Genomic DNA, 19,148 nt, shown 5'->3' on the forward strand with positions numbered 1-19,148 from the left:
CACCTCTTTTCTCTTTCCGCTTTCACTCCTACCTTCCTCCTTTCCCTTACGGCGCGGTTCAGGTGTCCGCCGATATATGTGAGACAGATACAGCGCCATTTCCTTTCCTCAAAAACCAATTTACCAATTTATTTACCCTACTGGATGTCGTAGGTCCTCCTTTTTTCGTTCTACTCGCTGTAAAAACCATTGGTGTAAATAAAGTTTTCCCTTCCTTCCTTCACTTCGTTTCAAGCTGCGCATTCTATACTGAAAATATTTTAATCGCCGCCATTTCACTGCTGTTGATAATTATTTAGTTTTGAATAGGTAAACTAAATCGAGATATTGAAATACCAAAGCGTTATTCCCAACTTAACGTAAGTTAATGTTTTCAGCGCCTATATAATTACGAGGCGTCCATTTTCTGTTCCTCGTACTTCAAACATTCTTTACTCAAAATCATTCAGGCTTGACAAAGCACCCAGAAAGCCGTAGAACAAGGAATAACGTACTGTACTAAACATACTCTAGGAAACTAGATAACACACCGACATGTCAGATTTAGCAAATTGTTACTATACTTTCTCAGATTTCTCTTATTTCTTATACAGCGAAAACACAATCGCATTGTAGAATTGTGGTTTATTACTGCATGTTAGTTCTGCATTTTCGGTTAAAAAGTCTTTACCATGACTTTGATTGCGTAAACTGCCCAAATCACTTTTATGTTGTGCCATGTGCAATGGTTTTATTCTTTTTTTTAAAGACATGTGGAAGCGCAGATTTATATTTGAACTTTATCACTATATTTCAATGTATATTGCAATGTTATATTGCAATGTAATGAACGCGAGGGGTGTCTGTTTAGGTGAACTCTTTTTTTACGCTACTTTGCTTCCTGTGGCCAAAATGGTGGCCCGTTGCTTTGTCAACCTGTCGAGGGACAGCTTTGATTTCGGTATCCCAGTACCATCACTGAAATGATGGTCAAAATAAGCATTAGTACTATCATGATTATTAAAAGTAGTCGATAATATCCAATAGACTTTTCAAATACATCTTAAAATCCTCAGGAGTGGATAGGAAGGCCGTAGCGCGCCATGAAAATGGTCCAACCGGGCCGCTTCCGACGAGGTTGTTTGAACGTACGCTTTTTTTTTTTGCAAGAATAAAAATTCGCCAAATAACAAAAAAATACCACGTGACAACATGCTCCGTGCACCTTAATGTGCCGTGATTACAGGGCTCCCATCTTGTACGGGATCATAGCCGTAGACGCAGTTACACGTTCTCGGAATAGTGCAAAACGTTCGGCGTGTCTCCCATTCGCTGTCACATGGGGGCCGCCGCTTTCCAGCCGCTCTCTTCTGAGTCGATCGCCATTAAATCGGTCGTTGCTTTAGGCAGCGTTGCCCAAGGTCGGCGGGAGTATTTTATGGCTGTGTTTCTTGCTTTTTGGGCTTTTCATGCGTTGCTGATTTCCCCCTGAAATTTCGCTCTGGTGTTTGCACCATTCCCTTTAAATCTGTTTCCTTTACTACACGGGCGCTACGATGCGGAAAGCGCACGAGTTATCACTTTTCGCGATTACCTCGGACATTTTCTGTGTACGAATACGTGCGTGTCTCGCCGGGGAACCATCGCTTTTAGAATACAATGCTCTAAATTTTGTTGCACTGGTAGGAGCAGGGTGCAGGAGAAAAATTGTTGTTTACGTGAACGTGACACACCGCTTAGAGTGGTGTATTTGTGTCGTCATCTTACTAATATGTGCCGCACCTGAAAAATGACATTTCAACGCCAATGTCCCTCCCCGCTCCTTGTGTCGTTTCTGCTAACAAATGAGATAGAAAGCTATAGCTATCTGATTAGTGCTGCGGCTTTCATATGTCTATGTGTACTGTAAGGACACAGGTACACATGTTGAAAACGCTCGCCTCTCAGATGCACTTCGAGACATTACTTTCAATACACAAAATAAGTGGCCATAGCAGCGGCCTATTTTTCCTCATCTGCCTCATATCTGTGAGCTTTAGCACCTACCACAAAGCCGCGAAACAATGAATGTTTTTTTTTCTTGTGTGCATGTCTTCTTCTGAAGTGGTACTCAGCCTCTCTAAAAAGAAATTATTCGAAAAAAACATCGTTTTTGACCCTACCAGGTATGCACTAAAAATTACCATTAGACAGATCATTCTACAGAGCTGCGTTTGCACCGTTAAAATTAAATCATCGGGATTTAGAAAAAAGAACGACTCACGCTTTAAACTTTTCAAAATAATAATGCTGTCATGATGCCAACGAGCGCGAAACAACGGCTTAATTGAATCGGTTTTATCGGTAATCATGTTAACATCGTTAGACAAGCGACAAATAAGAGGGGATTAAATGGTTTGTTTGCGCACGTTGACTGGCTGAAATAATAAAAATACACACAGTACTTGTGGCTTCTCGGCCCCTTGAGCCATTGTTTCGAAGTAACTTTATTCATTCTTCAGTTTCCATGGCGACGTAACGGCATTTAGCCTCATCCTTCATATTAAATATATGCATAGAGTTTCTCCGCGGCACGGTTGGCTACGTAGCGTCCCACCACCTACTCCGCACTGTGCAACGTTAGAAGGCAGCTAAAGTTACAGCCAGATGCGACATCCGGCCTCTTCGCTGACAGCGCGTCGCCGCGTCCAGTGTGTGCTGGTCGTTTGCTGCGTGCATGTATGCCATGTCTATCTCCGAGTAGCACCACTGCCACATTGCGTGCAAAAATAGACTTCAGTAGGGAAACAATGTTCTTCTTCAACATGTTCCTCACGTCGCCGCTTTCATCGAGCATGATGCGCCTCGTTCATTTGTGCGTGTTGTTTGTGATAACTGCGTCGATATATCAGCCTGCTGCGGCCCAAAGCCAGCCAAATATCGTGCTGGTGGTTGTGGACGACTTGGTGAGTATTATTCTGTGGCTTTTACATTGAGTGATGATGAAACAACCTGCATGAGTTTGAATATTAGTTGTATTCGTCGCTATAATCCCAAAATCAAGACACCTAGGACAGAGTCACAAAACGCTCGTAATCTAAAGACGGTATCAAAACATTCTCAAAACCCCGCTTCAATTGGTTGAACCTGACTACGCCCAGTCCAGTTGTTAGACCCTGACCACGCCCCCAGTGTTGTCATGGCTGCCCTATCGGAGCGGGGCTTTCAGACTGTTCTGAGTCTGCCTTCAGAATGAGAGCGGTTTGTAATTCCGCCCCTGCGTATTTGAAGAAACTATAAAGCAACGATAATTTCTGCTCCTGCGATGAAAACAGCCGATTATCCAGCACTAATTTCAGGCGCGCTAAGCTCTGCTTTACCTAGCGACACATGGCTGACTTGCTCAGAGTACTAAGTACTGTGACGTGCTCTACCGCGCTGGCTCGTGCTTACATCTTCCAGGTGTGTTAAACATTAACTGAAGATGGTACCCAGAAAAACAACGAAAACAGTTAAACAAGAAAGCTCTCCTCCAGCGAAAAACATTTAAAAAGTTTTTAGAGCAGAACTGCGTAAGTGTAAAAGAAGTTTCGTTCCCTTTACTTACAGTGATACTACGTTTCCGACAATGCTAGACCACATTACGCGGATAAATAGATGCAAAAGTTAGTTAAAAATGAACGGAATGTGAAAACATTTGCCGCTAAGGGCTCCTTAATCTTTTCACGTGAAAAATTAAGTATATTTAAGTGAAACAGTAGTGGAAATGCTCAGCATTCGAGAAGGGCGCTCAATCTCTGTGTGACTGGCTTCATTATAATATACTAAGTTGCGACAAGTACAAACTGGGCGAGGAATGAGGTGATGTGCAAAGACGTAGGCTATCAGTGCGTCTAGAACTATTTTATCAATGCTCCATTAATGTACTAAGCATAAAAAGAAATAGTATATTTTTTTTGCCGGCTAAAGCAACAACAAAGGAACGAAGGCGTCGCAATAAGCTCCACAGTTTCGAGTTCTTTATCGTATACAGATTTAAAAGTATAGAGACGCCTACTACAGGTGGTATAAATTGTAAAGGCCACCCCCATGCTGCAACTTCTTAAGAAACAGCATGGAAAAGAAAGTTTTTAATAGAATTGGTTGGTTAACTTTACTGATATCAAATAATTTATGAAAATTGTTTGCCTTTATGTAGTGTAGCCGTCCCTACCTGGCCGCTGCATCCTAAGGCTGCTTCAGGCCTTTAGTGGCTATCAGCATGAGCCCATAAAGAGCTCGATTATACCGCCTAATAATTTTTTTTACGGACCATGCGTACTAGGGCCTTGTATTTCGTACCACATGGCTGAAGAGCTGCACTTCATTTCGTACTCTGTTTCAGCGTCACACAGGTCGTGACCGTAAAGAGACCGCCAGTAAGAACCATTCAAGCCTGAAATTTTTAGTTTTTTTTTATTTATAAGCTACAAAGCTGTGCAGCTGCCAAAAGAGCAAAAAAAAATTTTCTTTAGGCGATGTTTTTTTCTCATAACTGCACGTAGGTACTGATTCTAATATTCTGAAAAACAACTTTGGGAAAAGCTGCATACTTTTCCTTATTTACAGCTCATTACAGCACAAAAATAATTACTATTCGATTTCTCCACAGTACATCCTTTTTTTCTGATTAGCGAACCATTCTCCATTGTAGTAGGGTGATTCTCTGGCGTCCGGTTTCAGGGCTGGAATGACGTGAGCTTCCACGAGTCAACACAGGTCCGAACGCCCAACCTGGACGTTATGGCTGGCGACGGCGTCATACTCAACAACTACTACGTCACTCCCCTGTGCACGCCATCGAGGGCTGCTCTTCTTACGGGAACCTATCCGATCCGCATTGGTAATGCAGTACTTTATACATGCTGACAAAGGGAGGTGTGTTTCTTTAAAATAATGGTACCTTTTAATCATAATAGTATGTGAACCGTTAACGCGGCTCATTTGAAGGGAAAGTGTCAAAATTTGGACAAGTGCCATCAAAGTCTAAATTAACCGAAGCAAAGGCACGTGTTTAGTAGTGTAAAAAAATAACTTGCAGAAAAAAAAGTATCTTTGGAATCAAATGCTAACCAAGGCCTCTCAGAAATATTTTTTTTCTACTTTTCAGCATGTGCGCAAATCAGCTAAAATAAGTGCAGCGTAGGAAGTTACACTCAGAATAAAGGATCTGGAGCAACCCTGTTTGCATAATAGGTTCTCTGTTTTTGAATACCTGCATTGTACTTTACATTTATGTCCGGGAATTTTATCCAGCTGACGAAAAAGCTCGTTTATGTATATAAAACATATAAACAAATGTCGCAGCAGAACTTAGAAAATTCCAAAAATTCAAGAATAATTAAAGGCATTTCATATTCAGCCGCAACTCGTCTTTATTACGTGACCCATTTATTACGTGGCCCGTGGCCTAGTACCGGTACTATAGATGAAAAAGCTCTTCTGGCTAACTCCTCAGTCAGTTATTCATCATTGCTTCCACCTTGGCGCCTGTCCAAATTTTCGCTAACGCATGCGGCACTTTCAGTTTTAAATGTGTGCGTCGCTCTCAAAGCTGCCGAAGTGGCAGACAGGCGTCACTCACCCTTGTACTCAGCTAGTTCACTTTCTAAGAAACTTTTTTATTTAATACTGAGCTCAAGGCGCTAGCTCAAAAACACTCTGTATTCCAGGAAGAAAAAGCATCTAACTTTATGGAGCCGAGCTACTATTATCAAAAGGAGGATCTGTGCCGCCAGCGTATTCAGCTGTATACTCAGAATGAACTCGTTTGCCTAGCACGCTACGGCCAGAGCAAAAATAACGTGTAGACTCTCCGCATGAATTACTTTAGGGCCCCAGAAGAACTTTTTCGCCTAGAACAGTTCACCTGTGCTGAAGTGTGGGAAGGCCGCAACACAACGGCTTGACATGTAATAAAATATTTGCTGAAAGCAAGCGACATTCAGAATGCAGTGTTCTGGCTTCTATATAACATGGGGTCTGTTCCTAGAGGAATGATAATGCAGCAGCGAAAGGAACAGGAAAAATAAGAGCCGGAATTACTTCGCAAGGCGGGTATAGAAAAATTGCAAAAATTTATGCGTGCTCCTTGCAGCTCAAAACTTACACAAGACGTTCATGCATAATTGTGTTAAATAATCAGCAGTTCAGATGCGATGGAGTTTTGCACTATCGCATGGATGTCATTCCTTGTACTGAGTGCTCTTTTTTTGTAGGCCTCCAGCATGATGAGATTCGTGCAGCCGAACCGTACGGGCTGCCTCTCAACTTCAAACTACTGCCGGAGTACCTCAAAGAATTGGGTTACGAAACACATGCTATCGGAAAGGTAAAAACTTTATCAGCCGGTTCCCGTAAACATTGTGTTGTATTGATAGCGTATTTTATCCGTTATTATAGAGCTGTGTGCGGTAGCTTCGTAGCGTTGTGCACTTTCTCGATGTCGTAATTTCGCCATGGCGTTATTGCCAATACTTGACCGAGGCCAGAGGGGTACTTACACAAGTATTAAGCTAATCTTGCTTCTGCCTTACAGCCTCCATTCTCCTCAGAGGATTCAGTTTACGCTGTGTTCTCTTTCAGTAATTTACGGCGGTTATGTATTGAGCAGTAATTGCTCTCAATTGTTTTCGAATTTGACAGCGATACATGCTACGTCCTCTCAAAAACACCGGTGATTATTACTTTCCGAGAAATGATGCCATGTTAACCATAACCGAGTACACAGGCGATCGTTGTCACGAGAGCTTAACTGAGCTAGAGAAACTATCATTTATGGCATATGGCGCTAGTAAGAAAATTACATTAAAAATTTTGGTGAACATACGCGTCTTGTTCGTCACGCAATGTGCATTTAAGCTTTCTTGCGTGTTATTCGGGTATCATAGATTCACCTTAGCAGCATCTGACTAACCCACATACAAGGGAAATGTGCTGTATTTTACGGAAGATGAACGCGTATGACTCAGCACAAGGCGTCGAAAGCCTTCCGCTGCCTATAAAAAGCATCAGGATAAACATGAATGTTGTTATACGTATAAGCAGTATAACAGCACTCAACCTCCAACAATTTTGGTCGCCATTACATTGAACAAAACGAGTTCTAACATTCGAGTTTGATCGAAAGCAAAGGCCGGCTTAGTCATAAATGCCTCCACAGTAATGATGGGAAAGAACTGAAGCTTGTTACGCCAGTTGATTGTTCACTTAACATAAACAGCGCTAACAAGGACGGGCTATGTGCTCTTTTTTCGCATGTGCTATTTTTTCGCATGTTTCGCATGGTTCATGTGGCAGAAAAAGACAGAGAGAGTCTGCAATTTGGGTACTGAATGCTAAGTCAAGCTCTTAAAAAGCAAAGCTGAAGTTTGGGCCAGTTGGTATGTATTGATATTGTCTCAACGGCGCAACAATCACTGTCAGTGCTTGTCTGTTTTTTCCGTTTCCTCCAGTTTTTGTTGCGCTGTTGAGGCTATACTAATACAAGCGCTCATAGTTTTATTTTTTGAAATTGTTCTTTCAGTGGCATCTTGGGCACATGTCAACGAACTATACACCGACCTTTCGGGGATTTGACAGCTTTTACGGTTCTTACACGGACCACCAGGACTACACGGATCACACATCCTTCTCGGTATGAGAGCCTTTCCGACTTTTGTTTGCTTACACTGTATAAATGTAAGAAACATCTATAGCAGCCGCACGCATGGGAGCCTTGCCAGTGAATAAATGCAGTGTAAAGCTTTCCTTAAAATAATGCACAATAGAAGCTTCTGGGTTCTCGGAAAGCGTATGAAAAATCTTTTATTCATTATGCGTTCACTGGAAATATCTGCGTATTAGCCCGCCTCATGACCTCGTTTTGTAGAAGTCAGATTTTTTAATACGACGCTACTCAAAAATCTTTGTAAGAAAAAGGTATACCTATGCCTGAAAGTTAGTTTTAAAATACATATATCTAACGCAAAAGATTGGTATTCCGGATTTAAAATCTGAAAATATCGCTTCTGAGGTTTTGCGCTCAACATACACGGCGCCAAGAATTTCCTATCATGCATACGTATTCGATCTCACAGACTTCTCTACAAAACGTGACTTCATAAATGTACCACGAACTGTCATTTGCGAGGCAGCACAGCTGAAGAATAAACTGAGACTCTGGTTCTCGAATTAGTGTTCCACGCTGAACTTAAGCCAGATCCACACGGAATGAACTTTTACTGCAAGATTCATGTGGCGGACAATGCCGCGGCCCTACGCTTTGCAAATCTTGGACGGCTGCCGCCCCTTCCGGTTCAGTGGGCTCCTAGTGTTAATGCGAGGCGCGCGAAGATATCCGGCAGTCGGCGTATATTAACGCCGGCTGCCAGACGTCCTACAGTTCATCGCTGGAAATTAGTTCCCTGCATAACGGCCTTTAGTTTCCCGTTCTGCTTATGTTCTTTTCCGCAAATTACTCAGCGTGATGCTTGAAACTGCGGCTGTAACTTTTCTGTTCAGCTTTAAAGGTACAGTTGAGTCCACTTATAACAAATTTTACGGTTACGCGGGTGGCTTTCGTTGTATCGAAGCTCGTAGTACCCGGACTTTACATATTGCTGAAAAAATGCTGCGTCTGACAAACGTGACATTTATTTCTTGGAAAAGGTGCGTTAAGTGCGTCTATTTCTTAAAGCAAACCCTGTTACGGGACTCTCCAGGATCTTGAGTCTTATCATGTCCTTGCGCCGAGATCTTTGCTGCAGACAATCTCTTTTACGGATGCCATATAACTGATCGCAGTTGAAACGCTAATGAGAGATGGTGAGAAGTCGGTTTTCCTAGTCCTATCAGAATCGTATTCGTTCAGGGCGCGCTCGTACTTAGCATACATTAACTTTATTAGTGCGCTTCTGGTTGAAAACAAACTAAATCGTGTAAGGAGATATCAACTAGCTAGGCATCAACGGCTCATTGCCCTCAAATCAGCATGCGTCGGTTCACGTTGATTTTCGACTGCATCATCTGTCGTACTTGATGAAGTGCTTTTTGGTTCATATTACAATGTTTTTAACGGCGCAAAAGAGGCACACACGCAGGAAAAGACAGAAAGAAACGGATAGTATGATGACGGAGGTAGCCCACCGAACGTGTGTACAGAACGTGTACACTGTCTATGGTGTGTGTGTCGTATGCACGTCGTAGCAACACCAAATTTGGATGGCCGACCAGCCAGGCGACGAATACCACTTGAACAGCGGGGCCAGTAAGCATTGAACTTTCTCAAGTCGCTTGCTTTGGTTGAACCACGACGATGCGCAGTAGCTTCGTTTTCGACGCTGCCTCTTTCTCATCGCTTAGCTGAGGCTTTGCCTAGTCGGCATAAATGCAGGCATGTATGAACAACCTCGTTGGCCATCCTCGTGCGCTTGGCCGGCGGTTACCTGTGGTTCAATGCCGCCTTTTTCATTTTTTTCGTCCTTCATGTTCTTTCTGAACTGGCGTCGCAAAGGCTGAGAGATACTCCTCGGTGCTCGCGCTGTGTAGAAGCGCGAGTTTTTCGATTCCGGGGAAAGTTCTCAGTACCTTCTCGTTCGGTATAAACGAGTTGCGCGGACAAAGTTCTTCGTTGTGTCTGAGATGCACTGTCATTGCCCTAATGCACATTTGGACGGTAGCGCCGCCTTCGTTCGTAATAAGCGAGCGTTCGTTATATCTGCGGCCGTTTTAAGTGAGTTCGACTGTATTAGAACAGGAGCATATCCCCAGTGAAAGATGTTTCATAGGAACACTTCGGCTGCTCGAATTCCCTTTTTGATAGCCAGTGTCCCGACACGCATTATTTCTTCAAATAAAGTACTTTATCAATAAATAATCAACCGCATTGTTTTTCACTAAAGCTAGAAGCTCTATAAACATCCTGAGTACTCGATTTAGCGAAATTAATAACTGCACTGATCAGTTTCTTCTAATCAAAGATTTTCAGCACCGACAACGACACCTGGACTGGTTGGGGCCTCGACATGTGGGATAACACGAGGGCTGACGAGGAATCTTCCGGTAAATACACCACCACGCTTTTCACAGAGAAAGCTGTCGAAGTGCTGAAGAAAAGGAACCAGAACAAGGTACGGTAAATGGAAAACACTTGATGCGTTCATTCTTTGTTTTAATGCTTGATTTATGTTTACGGCAATTTCTGAATCGAAGGTTAAATTTTTTAAAGATAAATCAAAGAGCTGCTAGTTTCTTTAGGGGCTCGAAAAAATTCTGTTTTTGGAGTGCTAATGTGCAGCATTCTTATGGCATTATGTTAAGTTAGCGCGTCTTGTACGTTAGCCGTGTGGTTTGGGCACCAAAGGAGGAACCTGATTGAGTTGGTTACCGCAGGTTTTGCCAGGAAGCAGTGCAAAAGGCGCAGCATAAAAAGCGGGAAAGTGATTGTGCCCCTCACTTCTTTTGACTAACTCACACATCAGCTGCTGAAGATAGAGAACCCTATGGTGCAGTTTGATTAAGTTCTCGCCCATCTTGCAGGAAAAAACAGCGCTTACAGGGGACAGATGACATTGGGACAAGCAGAGTGAAGACAGTGTGGTTTCGTCAATCTCCTCTGTCTCTTGTAAGCGCTGCTTTTTGCTACAAGATGATACACCAACCGGCTGCACTTTTCATCTCTATAAGGCTCTCACCCCATCGTTGTGAAACTGGCTTCACGTTGTTCGTTCATGTTATCACTGTTAGAAGGCAAGTAAAGAAATTAAGGATAACAAGCTGTATTGTTGCTAATAAATGGTATACTCTATAATCAAAACTACGGAACCACACAATTAAAATAAGAACTACAAAGAGATTGTAAAATATTTGCTGTCATACAATGTAAGTACGTAAGTTAATACTGAACCGCATATTTCTGCTATTTAGCCCCTATTGTTTTTTTACTCCTGAACCTACTTCTCTTTGCCTGTAGCTCATGTACTTACACAACAGTTGTTTACATCTGTGCGTGCAATTGCTTTTCCGCCCAGCCCCTCTTCCTCTACCTATGCTACTCCGCTGTCCACGTGGGGAACTCCTACACACCGCTAGAAGCACCCGACGAAGAGCTGCTCAAGCAAAATCACATAACAAACGCAAAACGAAGAGCGTATGCAGGTCAGGGAAATTTTCTGCTCTGTTATAGTCCTCGTATCGGAGTCTAACCGCAAAGAAACACATCGCGTGCTGCCTAGAATATATTCACAGGCTTTCGCAAAAAGCTGGCATCAAAGCAAGTCCAAGGTGCATATGCTATCGGCGAAAAAAGCACCCCTGATAAATGAGAATGCGAAAACAGCTTTTTCAACCAAACTTCTGCCCTAATGACGAATTAATAATTGTGTTGTAAAGGTAATGCAAGATAATTTAAGCAACTGCGTGCTTAAAAAAACTTCAACTTCGAAATACCTGTGAAACGTCCCGAGCGCGTTCTTCTTACGTTATACAGGTGACTACCGCTAGATTTCTCAATTTTCTCACAAGTTTCATATTTATTCAACGAGATAACCTCAGAGCCAGTAAATGAGAGGTGCAGGCTCTCTAAGCATTGTTATGCCATGAATAATATTGTCCCATAAAAATTTTGAACTTTACAGATTGGAAAATAAACAGAAGCTTTGGTGAATCAGTAACCTACTCAACGCCAGAGTTTAAATTGCAATGCTGGTTTACTAGACTTCTGAAAGAAGAAAAATATAGCGACTGCGGTAGTCACATGTGAATTCTTGTGAAACAAGAGCTGTCGCACTTCATGTATAAGTTCGGTTGCATGTTAATATATTTCTCTTTCAACTTTCGCAACGCAGATTTAGCGCTTGCTCACCAAAACATTTTTTTTACAGATATATTTTCACACATATTCCTCCATAGAAGTATGTTCATGAATACAAATTCTACTTATTTTTAGAGGAATATTTTTAGTTTTACTAGTAATATTTCAGCAACCACAAAATGGTCATTGATGCAAAAGATGTGTTGCTGCTTACGTTTTTGTGTAGAAACAATGTCTACATAATGTCGCTCATGGCTTTACAGCAATCTTTTCGTACTTAGGCCATATTGTTTTGAACGTGGAAATGTACGAGGGCCTGCAACAGCTCCGTACTGATTAGCGCTCGCATTTTATTTCATAAGTGTATTTATTCAATTGTGGCAGGTGCAAGCAAGCTGCCTGGTACGCCGCTTAATCAGTCTATCGCTAGTGCTTTCTGTAATTTTTTTTAATTGACATGCTTTACGCGATATTATTAAAGGCCCGGTGTCGCAGAGAAGCTGGCGTCGTTGACCGTGAAGAACAAACCCGTGAAAAATCGCTAGAAAAGCAACCTAGGTGGCAGGTGGCCCACCTACATCACGTAACCTTGTCATGTCATCACATCCTGTCTACCGTGACAGGTGGCAGTTCAGTTAATGATTCGTTCCAAGACATTGTTCGGGAAGAGCAACTTGGTTCTCACAAGCACCTCCAGAGCCATCGCCTGCCATCAAAGCGCTGTAAAGCATCTTTTAAGCGCTGCGCCACTTCGCTGGGAGTGTTCTGATGACTCCCAGGAATCTATAAATGTTAAGTAAAAAAAGACACATGTCGCATACATCGGCATTAAAGGTGCAGTGAAGAGGAATCTGAACTCGTCTTTTTGCCGCGGGAACTCGATCTACACGTTCCGAACATTCTTAGAAACTTCAAACTATTGCCCTGTGCGGCCGATTTCCCTAATTAAACCGAATTAACGTCCGGCTCCAGCCTTTTTTTCTTAATTCTTCCCGTACGGTGGGCGGAGTCGACCAACGCGTGCAGCGCCCTTCACCCAGTCCGGTGGGGGCTTGCCGCTCTACCATCGGTGGAGTAATACGGCGTAATCCCTATAAGCAAATAGCCCACGCGTATTTTTATTTCTGCGGGCTTATTTTGCGGCTATATTATCTGCGAATGAAACTATTTATTCACGGAAACCTAAAAAACAAAACAAAGCGAAAGCAAAGCCTCCACGGAGCTGGCTGAAAGGCACTCCACGCGTTGGTCGACTCCGCCCACCTTACGGGGAGAATTCAAAAATTAAAGGCGGGATCCGGACGTTAATACGATTCAATTAGAAACATCGACTTATTGCCCTGTGTGGCCGATTTCTCTAAGAAAGCTCGGAACGTGTAGATCGAGTTCCCGCGGCAAAAAGACGAGTTCAGATTCCTCTTCAGGGCACCTTTAAGCAATTGGGGCTATCGCGTAGTAGTCATAAGGCGGAGCTTCAGTCTCCCCTCCTGCTTTCTAACCTTACTTACTCGGGTGTATTCATTTTACTTATTTCATATTTTACTCTCTGGCTCAAACGTGACAAAGCAGCCTTATATTTCACTCCCCCCCGTCCCTCTCCTTCCGCCGACCCGCTACTTTTCCTTATTTGTGCCATGTGTACCTCGAGCAGGAATTCACATTTTACAGTACTTAGGCTTATTTGATATAGATTGCTAGGTTAATTCCGCCAAAGCTTGAAGATTGGTTGCAAACGGGCAACAACGAAATAAAAGGAAGCATTAAGCTGCTTGCATTCTTTGTAGAATTTTTTTTATTCTATTTTTTGACACTATATGGTTGGAGTTGCTATATCTGTGGGTTCCCACTTAAGGTTCTTCTTATTTTTTTTCATATACTCAACTATAATGAATAGATTGGAACTGTTTATGGCATAGGCAGCTACCTTAAACTACGAACTATGAAACTAGGAAAGATGACTAATTAGCGGTTAGAGAAACGTAGACTTCGTCGTGCTCCGCGCTTCACCGCAGCTTCGGCGATGAATTAGCGTCGCCGGTTGCATAAAAGCGCGTCGCTGAAGTTTTGCTCACACCTGTATTAACGATGCTCATTCCCAGGTATGGTGTCGGCTCTAGATGACAGTATCGGCGAGATCATGAAGGCGCTCCTGTTCACGAACGCCATCAAGGACACTATACTGGTGGTGACCACGGACAACGGAGGGGCAGCGGGGGGCGTGGACAACAGCGCGGGCTCCAATTGGCCCCTGCGTGGAACAAAGGGAACGCTTTGGGAGGGCGGAGTCAGGGGCGTGGCCTTTGTCTGGAGCACGTTCATCCGGAGGCCTCATGTGGCCCACCAGCTGATGCACATCACTGATTGGCTGCCAACGCTGTACGCTGCCGCAGGTGCGCGGGACGACTTGTAGGGCTGTGCTCTCGTATGACTACTCTCAGAATTTGCTTGCTCTGAAATATAAAATAGACCCAGCATGTGGCAAGTGCCTTATTCGTTCACGGGAACTTTGCTTCCTGCTGGTGCTAAAATTACTACGTTGAAGGACCCGGAACCCGCAAATAAGCATTGCCATAAAGGGTGTGTGCAGAACGTCCATGATCTTTTTTTTTTCTTTGAAGGAGAGAAAAATTGCTACCAAGCTAACACGGGTCTGTGACACAACAAAATTGTGCATCTAAATGCAAGAGAGCCATGTCATGAAACCTACAGCCTTATTAAAGTAATGAATGAAAGACAAAGCTAACTCGCGGTGAAATTATACGGCGGAGTAATATCACTATGAGGAGGAGGATCAAGTTAAAGACAGTCTTAAAATGAAAATTAATATTAGCATGAGTCAGTGTAAAAGTCCGTGAGAAATAGAAATTTCTTTAAGTATATCGGTGAAGTAAAAGAGTTCGTCAGTTGTTAAATATTGAATGAATCACTTCTCCGTGGTAAGGAAGAAAGAAAATATCAGAGCAGTGCTTGTGAAATTCAACCTGGTGAGAAAAAAATGCTCCAGCGAAGTCATTAAACACTCAAGCGAAAATTAACACCTCTTTGTTAGTATTAAAAAAGTGACCACCGGTGCGACAAGGCTGCTAAATTGTATCTTCTTGTTCGGATACTACATACGAAGCAAGTCAACCCAAATTTATCCTTCAATTGTCTTGATTTATTTTCTTCTTAACAACACATTTAACCAGACGATAACCGTACTGCAGCGGCTAACGCTACTTATCAAACCATGAAACTACAACTGCTTCAGCTCCACGTCTTTCGCATACTTAAAAAATAAAACAAGAAAAAGAATCTTTTAGGTAAGAAAGAACTCCCAATTCAGTACTGCAAGAGAATTTGTTGCATTAACATGAAAAGATAAACAAAGCAAAACGCAGACCTATTTCTGTTGGGCAATGCTTTTTCTTCAATAAACTCCACTCACACCTGAGGTCACTGCTTTCATCATTACACGCCGTATGATAGTGAAGCCTTTCCTTTGGGATGTTATCACACAGGCGGCAAGGTGGACGACCTTGGTGACATCGACGGCATCAACATGTGGGACACGCTTATCGCGGACAACGTGTCGCCGCGCTCTGAGATCCTGCTCAACATTGACCCCGTGTGGAACATGTCAGCGCTCCGCTATCACGGATACAAGTTGGTCGAGGGGTCTCTAGCCAGGGGACGCTACGACGGATGGTACATGGCGTCGGAATCGGGAAAGCAGCCTGGCAACATGAACAGAATTCGGTAATACGGACCTCTTCACCCCAAGGGGTAAACACAATAAGAGTAGGGGTCTGGGCTCGTTTTGAGCAGATTTTGGATGGACGACTACAAAGTTCACTACAAAGTTACTACAAAGTTACTACAAAGCACGAAGTTGCTCTAAAAAACTGTAACAAAATTTACTGCATGATCTTTCACCACATCGCCTGAAGGGTGAAGGAAAGGTTACTTATCACCTATCAAAAATTTTACACGGCAACAGTATTATAACGGCCGTACTGTATGACACTATAAGAAGCAGAACAGCCTACTACTTGTGAGAAAGGTGTGGAATTTACTTGGCACAGCCCTGACTGCGGCTGTCGGAATGAAGCGGGGACTTATTGCTGACTCAATAGCAATAGCAATAGCAAACTGTTCTACGCACAGCTCACAGTTCTTCTCCAACTCGGGATCCTTCAACACGAAGTGCGCCGCGGCTCGTACCATCCGTGCCATGGGCCGCAACATGCCGACGCATCGGCCGGACGAGCTGTTCGTGCTGTGCGGACGCAACAACGGCACCGGCTGCCACCCCATGAGACACCCGTGCCTCTTCAACATCGATTCGGACCCTTGCGAGCTCGACAATATCGCCAAGGAGCACCCTGACGTGAGTTCGCCAATCACGATTGCCAGGAGGACACATTTAGGTGCGATTTAATTACTACAGCAGAAGTGCTCGCGCAGACTGCCATTACTGTTAACAGGCCATTCATCTCCTCTTATCTAAACTGTAAATTCTAATTTTGTAGCACAAGAACTTGATTCGGATTCACATAATTGAAAAAAAAATATATTTTCTATAGAGAACCGCAGCGTTTATATCACTGTTGTCCACTCTTCCGATGGGGTTCCGGAAAAAACGCCCCTGAAAAAAACTAGATGATACAAAGCGCAAAAGGCACAGGACGCACGACGAAACAACACGGACAAGGCACTTGCGTCTTGTCCCATTTGCGGTTTGTATCATGTACAACTCGCCCACCAATCGGTTCCCCTGAAAAAACGTCCCCAATTTCGAAGTAGGAAAAAATGTCCACATACGCGCGTCACCAAACGTCCGGTAATCCCCGGTGATTTTAGCATACGTCCCGCAAGCGAGAGGGGGGGGGGGGGTTGATTCACAGTGTCGCCAGGTACCCACCGGTCTTGCGATGGATACAAGCTTGACCCTAGCCAGGTGCTCAACTTACCTTCCGTTACATGGGATACCGGCATGCGGTGCTCTCAAAACTGGATACTTGTCTCAGCTCGTGATATGCTAAAGCTAATAGCTGCAGAAGTGTTTTAGTTGTGGACCGTTAGCCAAGAAACTAATGCCAGAGGCCTCCCGAGAAATACTTCACTGCTATGTTCCCTGATATGTTCCAAGTACGTAAATACGAGTAAACAGACTTAAAATATGGTAACTTCCCTGCGTTTTCCTTTGCGGTATCTGAAGAAAGCTTGCGAAATGTGAAAACAAAAAACACGTCGCTGCGACAAAGGGCCATCGCATTGTAGCGCAATAACACTGTGATGAAGCTATGAACATGCGCTCTGATCGTGCTCTAAAAAGCGGCTGCCGCTCACTTTGACGGACTGCATAACGATAAAAAGAAGTGGAAGCTACCTAGAGCTACGCGGCTTCTCATCTTCCGCTTCCTTTTTGATACGTCTCTTTGAGGATTGAATAGAAGCTCCGTCGAAACTGGCGTTCGGTGGCCTACCGATAAGTTATCGCAGATCACGACACTCAGTTTCTATGTTACAGAAAAATGTGCTACGCACATTCATGGCAGTGCTCAGAGCTACGCTAGTCGCTCATTTCGAGGCGGTCAGCGTGCATGCTTCGTTCGATGAAAACGCGCTAGGCAGGGCTACAATACGGTTGCGCAAGTGCTCAAATCACGTGTTTTTTTTTGTTAATATTTCAAGGGCTTTCTTTAGGTGCCGGAAAAAAGGGACCACGTAGGAGGTCTATTTGTTCTAAAATTAAACCGACTGTTTCTGAACATCCTCTACAACTTAACGAACCGCTCTAGAGCCTGAAATGTGTATAAGAAATTTTCTTCACTAACTAGCTAATTAATTAACTAAGATTAATTAATAAATACTCCGAGAGGCCCCGTGTGACGGCAAACGAAATGTGATTGGCTTCACCCCCCCCTCAACAATGCAACGGTTTTGTTCAAGCGTTTAGCTCACGTTACCTGAGACGCCCTCTGTGTATAACTGCAGTCAAAATTTATTGAAAAACAATATTAAAGAAAAAAGCTTTTTGTTTCTTCATGTTCCCACGCTAACTAGAGAAGCTATAAAGAATCCTAAATGTGAGTGCGCGATTTACAAAGTATAACATTAAATCTTAATGAATGCGCACTGCCCTCAGAGAAACTATTTTTTTTTTGTAAAGTTTCGCTTCATAGGTATAAAGGGAGGGGGATTTGTTAAGAGTAACAATCAAACAACTTACTTTCAAGTGGTAGTAAAGCCGCTAAAATCGCTTAGATAGCTATTCAGCAACAGAGTGGGAAGACTGTAGCAAAATAATTACATAATGTTCGGAAGAGAACCACCGCTTCAGTGTCCATGCGCGCCGCAGCACATTTGCGTATTTTCGTTAACAATGATAAGCACAGAATCAGTTCCATTCTCATTCAGCTCCAGTGGAGCAAATTTCCTTCGGTTATTTCCGTATTAAAAGCACATTCGTCCGCTAGTGATCGCTGTCTACTGCGTACCATTTCTATCCGATTTTGTACCATATATTTTATAATCTCTTTCCTTCAAATCATCACCGTTTCACTTGCTCTAGGAGGCGCATTTTTTATCCTTCTAGATTTAATTTTCGAAAAATGCGTTCTAGCTTAGAACTGAAAAGAGCGATCCTTTTCTTCCTCGCAGATACTGGATTTCATGCAGCTAAGAATGAAGCAGTACAAAAAGAAGATGGTGCCGCCGCTCAACCAGCCGCCAACGAAGAAAGCTGACCCAAGAAACTTCAATTATACCTGGGCACCCTTTATGTAATATTGTAGCTAAAGGCTGCTTTAAGCCTACAAAAAGGACATTATTTTTGCTTTCAAGTTCACTTATTAATGATCTCCAAAACCGCAACGCCAACACACGTACGCGATACCCATGTGTAGTCAACACTTAGTGCCTTCCAGCTGCCTTGACTAATGATGCGCTTGTCTTTCTTAAGGTCGCACTCATATACTAATCTCTAAACAAAGGGAATGTGTACATGCCACAACTCTGCCATGAAATGAAAGCATATTGAGTGGAAATATTCGCCAGTAGCCCAGGTAAACAACTTCCCCCTCCAAGAAACAAGATCCATATTGTGAATAATGTCAGCTCCTACGCTGCGTTTATTCCTGCAGCTATAAAGACTCATAAATATTGATACTTCGTTTTATAATGCTCTAATGAGATCCTTCGGAAACTACTAAAGAGCATGCAATTTATCCCTCTGCCGCAACGCTGTAAACACGCCGGCCAAAACTAGGCAGTATGCATATGACGACTCCGTCACGAGCTCCTCTCCGGGCAATCCCAACAGGAAAAAATAAAGCCGCACGAGAGATGCGCGGCGATTATCGTTCTTTGACTTTCA

General features: G+C 43.2%; 2 protein-coding genes across 2 annotated transcripts; both read left to right on the plus strand.

Annotated features, from left to right (window-relative positions):
* The first annotated feature begins 2,768 nt into the window (after positions 1 to 2,768).
* LOC149329962 (arylsulfatase B-like) lies at positions 2,769 to 7,469 on the plus strand. Its single transcript, XM_089559333.1, has 4 exons — positions 2,769 to 2,924; positions 4,681 to 4,840; positions 6,216 to 6,328; positions 7,452 to 7,469. The coding sequence occupies exons 1-4, from the start codon at positions 2,769 to 2,771 to the stop codon at positions 7,467 to 7,469; spliced, it is 447 nt and encodes a 148-aa protein (XP_089415459.1).
* LOC149329963 (arylsulfatase B-like) lies at positions 6,219 to 19,148 on the plus strand. Its single transcript, XM_089559695.1, has 8 exons — positions 6,219 to 6,328; positions 7,523 to 7,633; positions 9,957 to 10,106; positions 11,007 to 11,133; positions 13,888 to 14,178; positions 15,289 to 15,526; positions 15,935 to 16,157; positions 18,434 to 19,148. The coding sequence occupies exons 2-8, from the start codon at positions 7,538 to 7,540 to the stop codon at positions 18,557 to 18,559; spliced, it is 1,251 nt and encodes a 416-aa protein (XP_089415821.1). The 5' UTR covers positions 6,219 to 6,328; positions 7,523 to 7,537; the 3' UTR covers positions 18,560 to 19,148.

Source organism: Amblyomma mixtum, chromosome 9 (genome assembly GCF_055824585.1).
Source record: "Amblyomma mixtum isolate Tamu chromosome 9, ASM5582458v1, whole genome shotgun sequence".
Taxonomy (NCBI): domain Eukaryota; kingdom Metazoa; phylum Arthropoda; class Arachnida; order Ixodida; family Ixodidae; genus Amblyomma; species Amblyomma mixtum.

Bases quoted from the DNA above. Each gene is read 5' to 3' on its own strand.
- LOC149329962 (XM_089559333.1), top strand. From the start codon at position 2,769: ATGTTCTTCTTCAACATGTTCCTCACGTCGCCGCTTTCATCGAGCATG. The intron at 2,925-4,680 runs GTGAGTATTATT...GTCCGGTTTCAG, and splicing joins TGGTGGTTGTGGACGACTTG to GGCTGGAATGACGTGAGCTT. The intron at 4,841-6,215 runs GTAATGCAGTAC...CTTTTTTTGTAG, and splicing joins AACCTATCCGATCCGCATTG to GCCTCCAGCATGATGAGATT.
- LOC149329963 (XM_089559695.1), top strand. From the start codon at position 7,538: ATGTCAACGAACTATACACCGACCTTTCGGGGATTTGACAGCTTTTAC. The intron at 10,107-11,006 runs GTACGGTAAATG...TTTTCCGCCCAG, and splicing joins AGAAAAGGAACCAGAACAAG to CCCCTCTTCCTCTACCTATG. The intron at 15,527-15,934 runs GTAATACGGACC...TTCTACGCACAG, and splicing joins GGCAACATGAACAGAATTCG to CTCACAGTTCTTCTCCAACT.